Source organism: Microtus ochrogaster, chromosome 17 (genome assembly GCF_000317375.1).
Source record: "Microtus ochrogaster isolate Prairie Vole_2 chromosome 17, MicOch1.0, whole genome shotgun sequence".
NCBI classification, from domain to species: Eukaryota; Metazoa; Chordata; class Mammalia; order Rodentia; family Cricetidae; genus Microtus; species Microtus ochrogaster.
The window spans coordinates 1719725-1732768 of NC_022019.1; the positions used below are offsets into that span (position 1 = coordinate 1719725).

General features: G+C 43.2%; 1 protein-coding gene across 1 annotated transcript in view; it reads left to right on the plus strand.

Moving 5' to 3' along the window:
- The window catches only part of Wdhd1 (WD repeat and HMG-box DNA binding protein 1), a 38707-nt gene extending 30324 nt beyond the window's left edge, over positions 1 to 8383 (plus strand). The window contains exons 18-25 of the mRNA XM_005355362.2: positions 1560 to 1777; positions 1875 to 1990; positions 2339 to 2392; positions 4024 to 4067; positions 4361 to 4531; positions 4684 to 4811; positions 5807 to 5945; positions 7572 to 8383. Coding sequence (XP_005355419.1) covers positions 1560 to 1777; positions 1875 to 1990; positions 2339 to 2392; positions 4024 to 4067; positions 4361 to 4531; positions 4684 to 4811; positions 5807 to 5945; positions 7572 to 7763 — 1062 coding nt within the window. The 3' untranslated portion in view covers positions 7764 to 8383. The remainder of the gene's footprint in view (positions 1 to 1559; positions 1778 to 1874; positions 1991 to 2338; positions 2393 to 4023; positions 4068 to 4360; positions 4532 to 4683; positions 4812 to 5806; positions 5946 to 7571) is intronic.
- The last annotated feature ends 4661 nt before the right edge of the window (positions 8384 to 13044 follow it).

Sequence of the window (13044 nt, forward strand, 5' to 3'; positions counted from 1 at the left end):
CACTGGGTGTGCACTGCTGACCTTTGAGGGAGAACTGCACTGCCCTCTGAGTCAGAGTTCCGCCTTGACTAGAAGTACTGCTCTGGGCTTACATACCAACACTCTTGGGGAGGCTCAGGTGAATATGTAGAACTTCATGCTCATAGGTCAGGGGTTTAAATCGCAAAATGCTCCTGTACCGTGAGTTCCAAGACTTCTAGTGTCCTTCAGAGTGTCAGGAGCTCATTTTGAGCTTGGGTTGTCATGTGCTGAATTTTCAGAATTCAAACCAAAAATAAGAATTAGTATTTTCTAAGATGTATTACATGAATGTTGTTGTTCTTCCTCTTTGTCTTCCTTTTTAATGTTTATTTTTATTTTATGCGAACGAGTACTTGTCTGCATGTGTGCATGTGTACCACCGTGTGAGTGCCTGGTGATCATAAAGGCCTGAGGAGGAGGAGGAGGAGGAGGAGGAGGAGGAGGAGGAGGAGGAAGAACATTCGTTTAAGAGCAGCAAGTGTTCTTCGAAAGAACTGGAATTGACACAGGATACCCCAAGACCAAGTTATCATCACCTAGGAGATTTATTTGCCCCAGAGGGTCAAAGGGCAAGGAATAAAAGACAAAGATAGGAGACAGAGGATGAGGGAGAGGGGAAGGTATATTTGTCCTGGTGGGACAAAGGACCACCTCTGGATGGAAGGAGACCGTCGTGGCTCATAGTCAAATGTAAGTTTGTCAGTGGAAAAAGGGAAGCTCTGTGTTAGGGTGAGTTGGTTTATTTTAATTGAGCGTGTTAATTAGGGTAGCCAAAAGGTGGGCTTTTGATTGCTAACCTTCAATACATTGATTGCTGTACCTTGGTAGTTAGGCTCAGGAAGAGGAAGTGGCAAAATAAGGGGCTAGACCTTGGTGACTAGCTTCAGAAATATAATCTGTGGTTTAGTGAGGAGGAGGAAAGAGGAAAGGGCAAGGCCTGACATCTGTGTTTGCCATGCGCAGGCCTACTGAAGCCCTTTATTCGTAACCACTGAGCCATCCCCCCGTTTGTATAACAGGCATAAGAATTGCACATGTTAATTTAGAGGTTGTATGGCTGTTTCTGGTGGCTGAAGATCGTAGACATACATGAAATCTTAAGGATGCCTACTTCTCCCATCCAAATTCACATGGAAGCATCTGTTAGCCAGTTCTGAGCAAAGTAATAACCGGTCTTTGTTTTAATTCGCTCTTTAAAATTCCCTGCCCTATTGGGATTGATGTTGCTGGAAAAACTTAGGAGAACTACATTTGAATTTTGAAGGACAGCTGCCATCCAGTATAGCTAACACCTGAAATGTGTCGTGTCTCGGTGGATCTAAGCTGCTGTGGTAAATGCACTATTTTATTCATTTACGCCACTGAGAAATGCTGCGGGCGTCAGGCCAGCCCACCATAAATACAAGACGCTTTTCAGTTTTGTGGACGTAGGGCAGTGAGGCAGTGCACCCAGAAGACGTTATGTTTGCCAGTCCTGCCAGCTTTTTGTTTTCCTAAGTTCTACTTAACCATGATTTGATTGTGATTCTCCCCATTAGCTTTCTTGTAAACTGGAACGAGAATTTCGCTGTGTGGAACTGGCCAGTCTAATGACTCAAAATGCTGTGAACTTAGCCATTAAGTATGCTTCTCGCTCTCGGAAATTAATATTGGCTCAAAAACTTAGTGAGCTCGCAGCAGAGAAGGCAGCTGAGTTGGCAGAAACCCAGACAGAAGAAGAGAAAGAAGAGGATTTCAGAAAGAAACTGAATGCTGGGTAAAAGAGCAACAGCTATTTGATTTTTCTTTTACTGTCCTGGATATGAATTGGTCTTGTGTTTGTCGCTTATGGAATCCATTCTATTACTCTTCAGTTACAGTCATACCACTACAGAATGGAGTCAGCCACGGGCCAGAAATCAAGTTGAAGAAGACACTGAAGAAAGAGAAGAGACTGTTCCAGAAGAAAGGCCGGAGCCACACAACCACGGTGAGACATGTTTTCAAGTAATGAAAGCTAAGGGGTTCAGCAGATGATGGCGCTTGCCGTGCCATGCTGGCCACCTGAGTGCCACCTCCAGAGCACACCAAAAGGTAGATAGAACTGCCTGTAGAAAGTTGTCCTCTGATCTCTATGTGCAGAGTGCCTTCCACAACAACAATAAATTAAATAAATAAATAAAAGATGAAAGGCATCGTGAACATTGGCTTTTCCATGGTTGACTGAGGTAAATTAAATGTCCATGTTTTTTCAAGGTATCTCTGCTGTCTAGGTGTTGAATATCAAGGATGACTTCATTTTCCTCACTGACATTGTATTGTTTATTTTAATTAATAGGACAGAACTTATTCCAAAGTGCAAATTCACCTGATGTTCCAGCTCTTAAATCAGGTGAGAAATCTGTGTAAACTTGGAGCATATAACAATGGCTGTAATCCAGTCAGAAGAGGCTAAGTACCAGAGAACGTTCTCATGGAACGCTGACCGCAGACACTAAGGATTTTTGTGGGTGGCAGCAGGGGCAGAGGAAACAGTACTTCTAAAGACTTCAGCATGTATGTAATCCATGTCTTTCCACTGGGTGGCAGCAGGGGCAGAGGAAACAGTACTTCTGAAGACTGCAGAAAAAGGATATAGGAGGTAAAAAGAACAGTTCAGTAGGGCCTTGCAGGGATAGGCAGCAGGCAAATGTTAATGATTTTCTAGATGGTGTCATCATTGTATGGTCCCTGAGAGACGGTAGCTCTAAGCAGAACAGAGCCATCGCACACGATACTGAGGTGGGGCAGACGTAAGACTGCTAGAGCAGCCGAGTGAGACTGAATAGTTTGGCTTGGGCAAGCGGTGGTGGTAGAGAGAAAAGCTAGCATAGTTGAGGTGTTTCTAAAGTGAAGAACGGTATAGCATCAGAAACACTGGAGAAGATAACAGGTTTATAGGGGAAGCTGGTGTGTTAACATTAGCTAAGTAGGTCACAGGGTTAGGCATTTGCTTCAAAGACTCTTGGAATAAATCTGAAACCACTGGCAAAAGTAGAGCAGTATATACCTTGGACATAGGTGAGCACACATTAGGGAGTTTGTAAAGCAAGAAGAACCAGGAGCCTCAGTCGAGCGACTTTCCAGCCTTTAAGCATCAAGTACAGGAGAGGAGAGGAGACACTGAGAGGGAGACCACTGGGCCAGGTCTGGGATGGAATGGTCTAAAAGGTCAATGGGAAGAAATACTGAAGGGAGAACCCAGTATATAGAAAGCATTGAGAGGTCAAATAAAGGCAGGCAGTAGCCACCACATTTGGTCACCTAGAAATGGGTTGGGGCTTTAGCTGTCGTGTAGGAGGGCTGGACCTTACACCACTGTGTGGAGGATGTATGGGTAAGGAGGCGATGTTAGTGATGTCAGTGGGGTTGTAAGAGAAGATGGTAGTTGGAAGTGTAAAGAGTTTGTTTTGTTCTTGAGAGAGGCAGATGAAGGGGTAAATGTCAGAAGATGGGGAAAGAGGCATCAGTAGGTTGTTCCTTGGTAGGTGGACGTGGGTGTCCACATTCAAGGGATTACTAACCTAAGCGCCATGTTACATGGTCGCAGTGTGTCTCACAGCAGCAAATTGGGATAGTTCCCATCTAATGTTATTTTGTCTTGGAAGAAGGAAAGAGGTCTGTGTTTGTTAGTTAGTAGAAGGAAAGAGGTCTGTGTTTGTTAGTTAGTTTAAAGTTCCATGGCGACCAGGTGAGGCAGCACACACCTTCACTACTAGCACTAGAGAGACAGAGACGGGAGATTGCTGTAAGTTTGAGGCCAGTCTGGTGTACATAATAAATAGTTCTAGGCCAGTCACTCAGACTTAGAGAGACTCTTGCCTTTAAAAAAACAAAAGAAAAAAAGAAAAGAAAAGGAGTTACACAGTACCTTTGTTTTCATATAATACAGATTAAAATATTCTGTTTAGTATTGTGAAAGTCAGAGTTATCTTTAAAAAAAAAAAAAACCAAACACTATTGAGAGTTTTCTTCTTATAATAGGTGCAGTTTTCTCTAGCAGCCAAGGACGGGTAAACCCCTTCAAGGTAACCAATGATGTTTTCTGTTTGAATAATATCATTAAAAGGTATTTCCAAATGACCTCCTTAGGCTCTGGGGGATTAAAGGCCTATCACTGCAGTCGCTTGCTTCTGGTGTTCACCCCCAGTGCTGAGTGCTCATGATTTTGACAGCTGCTCCCTGTTTGTCTTTAGGGTGTGGTATTTGAGACAACATGCTTTAGTCTCAATCTGGGTTTACTCCATGAATTCATTTCCAAAAATCATACTACAATGGGGTTATTTTCTTTTTCAACTACAGTATGCTCTTTTCTCTTCAGGTGCTAGTCAATTCCAAAGAGCCAGCTGTATCAGTGAATTCAACACGTTCAACTAACATTTTAGACAATATGAACAAATCATCCAGGAAGCCCATCCCTCTCAATCGAGCAGCAAATAATGAAAAATCTCCAGTTATAAAGCCTCTTGTGCCCAAGCCAAAGTCTAAGCAGGTACTGCTTTGGTGGCCTTGTGCACTCTGGGGTAGAGGCCTGTGGTTTATCACTGCATGGCTAGGGAATGTGTTCCGTTCTGGGTTAGCCCCACAATCTTCTTGAATGTTGGTGTGTGTGTCCCTAGACTCACACATCTGTTTGTTTCATAGGCATCTGCAGCTTCCTATTTCCAGAAAAGAGCTTCACAGGGCGATAAGACTGAGGAAGTAAAAGAAAATCCTAAAAATTTATCATCTGAAACTCCAGCTGCGTGCCCTCAAAACTCTGAAAACCAAAGGTCAGTGTACAGAGGAGCGTGAGGATGCCAGTCCCCAGCCGGGTGTGGTGGCACATCCCTTTAATCCCCGCGCTTGGGAGGCCAGGGCACGCAGACCTCCATGAGTTCAAGGCCAGGCAGGTCTACAAAGCAAGTTCTAGGACAGCCAGAGCTACTTTGTTTCAACATTAATTAATTAAAAATAAAAATTTTAGTTGTAAGTCTCTTTGTCATTCAGGCTAATTATTTAGTGAGAAACAATGGAGCTAACAGATGGACTAAATACGGGGGTTCTGCTGTCAGAGTGCTTAACTATTCGGTCTCGGGTCCTACTCTTACTCTGTGATCGCTCTGAGCCTCAGTTGCCTGGTTTATCAGTTGGGATACTAATTATTTCTGAATCATAGGGTTTTGCTTTAAAGCAATGCACATAAAGCATTTAGGATGCATGACAGCAAGTGCTCAGAAACTTAAATATTTTCATTAAACCTTCTAGAAGATGACCTAAACCATTTAAGTATACAAAAAGTGTAATAGAATTCAATTAAATTTACAAGTGTGCTTTGTCAGTGTTTTCCCTAAAGATGGTGCAGGAAGAACCCAGGTCAGTGGTGAGCGGGTGTGGAGATGGGAAGGGCCGAGAAGTCAGCAGGGTTTCAGATCGCTGCTTTGCTGAGTAACAAGCCTATGAATGACAGCTGGAGGAATTCTCAGGCCACACGGCCTCAGAAAGCTCAGAGAGGTTGGAAACATTGAACCTATAAACACACAAGAACTGAAAATGCAGAGTTTGTGTTTCTGCACTGACAGATGACTTGACCATGCAAAGGCTTCTCCACTAATGATCCTGCAGTGCCTAGGCTGTTGAAAGAAATATGGATATTATTTACTAGTATAGTGTGTCTCCCTTACTTTATGTGAGTCGTGAGTGGCTGGTTAGTTACTAGTTTCAAAGATCATGTGACACTTTAAATAGTATATTTCGTATAATTTTTTTCATATAATTATTACTTTAGGCCAAAGACCGGGTTCCAGATGTGGCTGGAAGAAAACAGAAGTCATATTTTGTGTGACAACCCTGACTTTTCAGATGAAGCGGACATAATAAAAGAGGGAATGATTCGATTTAGAGTATTGTCTGCTGAAGAGAGGAAGGTAAGGGCTATTGTGCTGAGATGAGAGCTCGGTGGACTTCCCAGGTTTGAAAGGTTCTTAGGAAAATGCCTTTTTAATTGGGAAATTGAATATATCAAAAAAAAAAGTCTCGGTGAAGAAGAAATTAGATGTGGGTGAATTTTGACAAACGGACTTGTTGTTACTGAGTACCCATGGATAATTTTAGAAGTTACCTCTGTAAATGTGTGTCCTTAGCTAGGGACCTACTCTCCCCAAAAGATGCTTTAGTTATGAACTGAAAGCAAAAGGATTAGTAAGCAAAAATGAATTTAATTTAAACTTTAAACTACTTTCAAGTCCATTAAAGTAGAAAAATTGTAATGCTATCTGCTCACATGAGAATACTTCCTTTTGTTGGAAAATCTTGGTGCTTCGGTCCAGCTTTCCCACAAAAATTAGGCTGGAATGTGGGTGGTGTGCCAATTAAACCTCAGGCTTTACTTCCTCGGGAGGCAGTGTGTAGTGTAGGCACCCCCGTGTAGACACTGGCTACTGAGTGGGTTTGTGAGTGACGGCGTTTCTAGCTGTATTTACAACCTTCTTAGCATTGCTGTTTTCCTGTACAAATTGACATGAATGAATTTATTATAAAAGAGGAAGAGACTTGACAAAATTTGTGATTGTGTATTTGTTGTTTTTTAATTTGGGGAGTTTAGTATTTCTGTGTATAGAATGTAGGGCTTTGTGAATGTTACGTAAGCACTCGTCCACGGAACTACATTTTCATCCCATGATTGTGGCTTTGGGCATTATTTGGTTTTGTGACAGGGCTGCTCTGTAGCCCTGACTGCCCTGGAACTCACTGTATAAGTAAGACCAGCCTCACATTCTGGGCAGTCTTTCTGCTTCTGTTGCCCCCATCCCCCATGTACTGAGATTACATTGTTGAACCTAGTTGCTGATTACATTTTGTTTTAATTTTTTTTAAAAAAAAGTACATGTATGTGTATTTGCCTGTATGTATATGTGTATATATGTATGTATGTATGTATGTATATGTATACACACACATATATATATGTTTGTCCTTAGTGCCCAACGAAAATACATTTTTCTTTGGTCCCCAGCCCTCAAGTATATATGGTTGTTGTTTGTTGAGCCAGTATCTAATTAATTATCTTAGACTCCCTTGAGTTCCTGACAGTCCTGTCTCAGCAGCCTCCCAAGTGTCCAGAATTACAAGTGTCTAGCACCACACCTATGTGAACATTACCTCAGTGAGTTGTGATTTGGACCCTGATGATTAGATAGGCTGAGCCTTTTTATGTGCCCCTTGGCCATTTCTGTGTCTCTTGAGAATATTTGTGTAGAATCTATTGTGTATTTTTAACCTGACTGTTTGGAGTTTTGCTATTGAGTTTTCAAAGTTGCTAAAATATTATGGATATACAACCCTTGTTCAGATGGTTAGTTTGCAAATATCTTCTCCCACAGAATAAGAAATTTAAATCTGTCAACAATTAGAACCTTTAATGATAAACTTAAAAATTCAGTGCTAATTACTGTTCTGTATACAAGAATATTACTCATGGAAGTAAATAGACCATTTTCATTCTATTTTTTCCTTCGTGCATAAAAATCTCTTCACCCAAATGTTTTACAAAGGCATGGACCAACAAGGCCAAGGGAGACCTTGCCAGTGATGGAGCTGAAGCAAAGAAGCGAAAACGTGAGATCTGCGAGGCAGAAAACCAGGAGGAAGCAGCCAAGGAGAATCTGGATCTGTCTAAAAAGCAAAAAGTGTTAGATCCTTCTGCCAACCAGAAACTGTCAGCTTTTGCATTCCGGCGGGAATAACGAATGGAAGAGTCAGGAAATACTCACACTTGGCTCTGGCTTTTGGTGGACCCTGGACCTGTTTTAGTCTTCAGGGAACGTGTTATTATCCTGTGTGTCTAGAGACAGTGCAGTGGGCGGGGGTTCAGCTTGGAGGTGGAGTGCTTGCCTAGCAGGCGCAAGGCCCTGGGTTCTATTCCTAGTGCTGCAAAAACCAAACGGTAAGAGCATAAGAGCTGTCTGTGTAGATCACTTGCCTTCCCCGGACAGAAATGTCATGATTGCAGTTACTGCCGGGGATGCCATCATGTCCCCAGGCAAGCCATTTTTACTGTTTCTTTAAAAATCATTAAAAGTCTCCATCTTAAGACCTCTGCGCATTACAGAACCTTCTAGGGTTTCCTTCCTCCATTATGTTTCGTAGTAGAAATGCCATGGTCATCGGCTTCCCAAGTGAGTCATTATGGATTACTTTCTTGTCAGCCTTACCTTGAGACTGTGGCTTTTAATATGGGCCCCAAAAGTGTAAATTTGTAAATGAGGTATGTTAATTTTGTGCCTGGGAACTTTTTTAATGTATGGCTTTCTGTTGTTTGTACAGCCTGGGTCTTTTAAATAAATAAAACCTTCTCATTTGCACAGTGGTGTTTACATCATCTTTCCGTGTCCCACCTTCTGCCACAGCATTTGCTCGGCTGAGAAAGGCTGAAGGCTTTACTCAGAGATTGTGGCTGTGTAAGCATCCCTGCTGCTGGGTGCTGCCTTCTTATCAGCAGCAGCAGGGCTCTGCTGAGTCTTTGGAAGCTCGATAAGCTGGTAGAGAAAAGGGAAGTGTCTAACTGCTCTTTTAAACAGGCAGTTTATTCTGTACATTTGGGGTGGTGCGTGCATGTGTTTGATGTGTGAGTGCAGGTTAAGGTGTCGTACCTTAGGTATCAGTCCTAGCCTCGGCTTTGCCTGAATTCTGCAGTGGCCCCGTGAGCTGCTGGGGATTCTCCTGTCTCTAGCTCTCATCTCACCAGGAGCCCTGGGACTGCAGATGTGTGCTGTGCTCAGCTGCACGTGGGTTCCGGGGACCTCAGCCGTCTCCTCGGCCCCTCACTTTGTCTGTTCTAAGCAGAGATTAGCAGGAACCAAAACACACAGCTAGAGTGTGAGTGTAGATCATAAGGTGAGGAGACTCGCAGTCAGGGTAGTTTATAGGTGGAAAGGATCAAATAGATTGAAAATTCAGATGTACAGGAGCCAAAGGATAGTTCTTATCCCACAGTGACCAAGGTTAGGAAGGACACACTGCGGCTCAAGGACATGATAAAGATTATGACCCAAAGCAACTTGGGGCATAAGGGTTTATTTGGTTTTACACCTTATAGTAGACCATGAAGGGAAGATGATGAAGAAACTCAAGGCGGGAGCCTAGAGGCAGGAACTGAAACAGACCATTAAACTTAACCTGCTTACTCCCCATGACTTCAGCGTGTCTTCTTTTTTTTTTAATTGTTGGGATTTTTATTTATTTATTTATTAAAGATTTCTGTCTCTACCCCGCCACCGTCTCCCATTTCCCTCCCCCAACCAAGTCCCCCTCCCTCCTCAGCCCGAAGAGCAATCAGGGTTCCCTGCCCTGTGGGAAGTCCAAGGAACCCCCACCTCCATCCAGGTCTAGTAAGGTGAACATCCAAACTGCCTAGGCTCCCACAAAGCCAGTACCTGCAGTAGGATCAAAAACCCATTGCCATTGTTCTTGAGTTCTCAGTAGTCCTCATTGTCCGCTATGTTCAGCAAGTCCGGTTTTATCCCAGGCTTTTTCAGACCCAGGCGGCTGGGTCAGCGTGTTTTCTTATGTCACCCAGGACTCTGCCCACAGTGGCTTGGTCCTGCTCACATCAGTCACATCATCAGAAAATACTACGCAGACTTGCTTACAGACCAATTTGAAGGGCACCTTTTCAATTGAGATTCCTTTTTGCAGGTGATCTAACTTGTGTCGAGTTGACAAGAAACTAAAGAGGACACATACCCTGGGTAGAGGCACTCCCGTGCTGAGCCGTGAGACCCACCCCGCTCTCATGCGGGAATGTCAGTGGCCCAGGCTTGTGAGGGTGTATTGTCAGGGAACTGTACCTGCTGTAATGGTAAGACAGCAAAAACGAGCCAGGTCACACCTGGAGGACTGGAGCTCATTGAGAGAACTACAGTTTACATGGCCTCATGGAGTGAATGCTGAGCCGTATGGCCAAGCATGGTGGTGCATGCCTTTAACCTCAGCACTGCGGAGCCCGGGGAATCTGTGTATGAGGCCGTTCAGGGCTATATAGCAATACCCTATTTCAAAAAATCTCAGGGCTGCATAGAGTTAGCCCCTGTCTCAACAAACAAAATAGAGGAAAAAAAAGAAAAACAAAAATCAAATCCAAAGCATGTTGCTTTTCCATCTTCTGCCTCTCCCTTCCCCATACAAACTTTGTGGACAACTCGATCTCAAACATAATTGGGGGTATCTCTTCTTTTTTAAAAATTGTTTCTATTTTGTGTACATTTGTGTTTTGCCTGTTTTGTCTGTATGAGGGTGTTGGATCCCTGGGACTGAGTTACAGATAGCTGTGAGCTGCCATGTGGGTGCTGGGAATCAAACCCTGGTCCTCTTGAAGAGCAGTAGTGCTGTAGTGCTCTTAACCACTGAGCCATCTCTCCAGCTCCAGGGGGATTTATTCTTTGATATATGATCCTGTAGTAAGAAACTAACTGGCCTCACAGTGTTTAGTATAAACTCATGTTCCATATAGGAAATGACAAAAACTAGTCATTTTGAAACAACACAAGCCTGAAATTCAAAGTGTGTCATTGCCACAAAAGGCAGAAGGTGTGGCTGATCTAATTTTTCCTTAATCTTTGATGATAGTCTACAGAGAGAGAACATAGACAGAAAGTAGACAACAGTATAAAACAGCCAGAAAAACCAATACTTTAGAAAAATCCCTGGTGAAAATGACAAAAAATAGAAAAGGAGAAATACAAATAAAAAATCTGTGAGTGAAAAAGGAAATGATTAGCTATAAATGGTACAGATATGGGACCGGTGATGCTCAATTTATGTGTCAACTTGTCAAGGCTACAAGTGGTATTCAAAAGCCAATCTGTGTTGTTCATGGAGCACGTTTAAAGCCAATAATTAAGAGACTGTATAAGGGAGAATGTTCTAGAAAATGGGAGGGGCTGGCTGGGTCACCAAGGACACCATCTCATGCCCACTATCTCGAGCCTGCTCTACTGGAAGAGCTGCCCTTGGACTCAGGTTCAGACCTGGGCTGCAACCCCTTTGCATAGAACCAGTTCTTTCTTACAATAGATCCATTCCCATCTCTATCTTAAACTGAAAGATGTACCATTACCAACCTTTCAGTGTCTAAAAGGTGATTTCAGAGCTAGGGTTTTTTTTGTTTGTTAAACAAGCTTTCTTACTTTAATGGATTTAAATCTATTATCTGCCTATATTGAAAGTGGTTGAAAGGCAGACTGTTTTTACAGTAGTTGAAAGAACTTTCTTCCCAATTAGAAAATGACAGCTGGGTGGTGGTAGCCTTTAATCCCAGCAGAGGCAGGTGCATCTGTGAATTCAAGATCAGCCTGGTCTACAGAGCTTATTCCATGATAGGGCTATTACACAGAGAAACCCACTTTGGAAAAAATAAAATGACCAAAGGATATGTGCTTTGTCCTGGGTTCAATCCCCAACACCACATAGAACCAGGTGTGGTACACACCTGTAATCGCAGCCGTTTCGAGGTAGAAACAGATCAAAAACAAGCAAACAAACAGAACGATACAGAACCCTACTAAAGTGAGCTTGCTGTGTAACTTAGCATCTTCTGAATTTACCCCAGAGAAATTAATTTTAATTTATAAATTCTGATAGTCCAAAACCTGTAATCTACTCATGCTTTTTGATACTAGTCATCTTAGTGAAGGTACCTCAGTTGTGGATTGCCTACCCCATATTGATTGGCCTGTGGGCATGTCGGTGGAATCTTATTGTTGTAGTAGGGCCCAGCTCACTGTCTGCAGTGCCATTCCGAGGCAGAAGGGTCTTGGCTATCATCTTAGTTGCTTTTCTGTTGCTGTAACGAGACACTGTGACCAAAGCAACTTCATAGAGGAAACAATTTATCGGGGCTAACAGTTTCAGAGGGCTAGAGTCTTTGACCGCCATGCCAGGGAGCATGGCAGCAGGCAGACAGGCATGGCGCTAGGGCAGAGGTTGAGAGCTCACACCTTAATCTGTACTGGGAGTCTTGAAAGTTCAAAGCCCAGCCCCAGTGCCACACCTCCTAATCCTTCCCAAACAGTTCCACCAACCAGAGACCAAGTATTCAAACATATGAGCCAATGGGGGCCATTCTCATTCAAACCACAGCTATGTAAGAAAGTAGCTGGGCAAACCAGAGAAGGAAACCAGTAAACAGTTTTTCTCCATGTTCTCTGCTTCAGCTCGCCTCCAGGTTTCTACCTTGAGTTCCTCACTTGACTCCCTTGATGGTAGACAGTAGCTTGTAAGCCACTCAGAGCCTTTCCTCCACCAATTTGCTTTTAGCCAGTGTTTGATCACAGCAGCAGAAAGCACACTCGGGCACTGTGCAAACATCCCTCAGTGGGTGACTATTTAAACATGATGGTGTTTGCATGCAAGAGGATACTGTGCAACTAACTACAACAAACTCTGTACTATCAATGCCTTGTATAACCACAAGAATATTATACTGTGTGACAATCCCAGTCTCAAAGGATATATGCAATATAACAATCCAAAATAACCCAGGATTCTTTTTTTTCCCCAACCATGTACTTTATTTTATCTTGTCCCTATAACCTGTAATGCTACCAGATGAGTGGCTTCTTTTTACATAATAGGAGACCAAGGCCCAGAAATAGCAGCTAGCTGGATCAATCCCAGTGTCCGGTCTCTAGCTCAGTGTTCTTTAGCCACAGGCAGCTGTGACAGGGTTCTCAGCATGATGGAGACCAGGTCATCCTTGGCTCAAGAGGACTGTGGTAGAGAGTGTCTGGGACCCCAAGCCTGTCAATGCTGAGACACTTAACCCAGGATTCTTAGAGAGATGGCTCAGTAGTGAAGAACACTTAATGCTCTTTCAGAGGTCCTGAGTTCAGTTCCCAGGGTTCATGTAGGGTGGCTCACAACTGCCTGTACTGCCTGTAACTCCGCATACCGTCTTCTGGACTCTGTGGGTACCTGTACATGCATGTCTTATGTTCGCACGGACACAAACACACAAATAAAAACAAC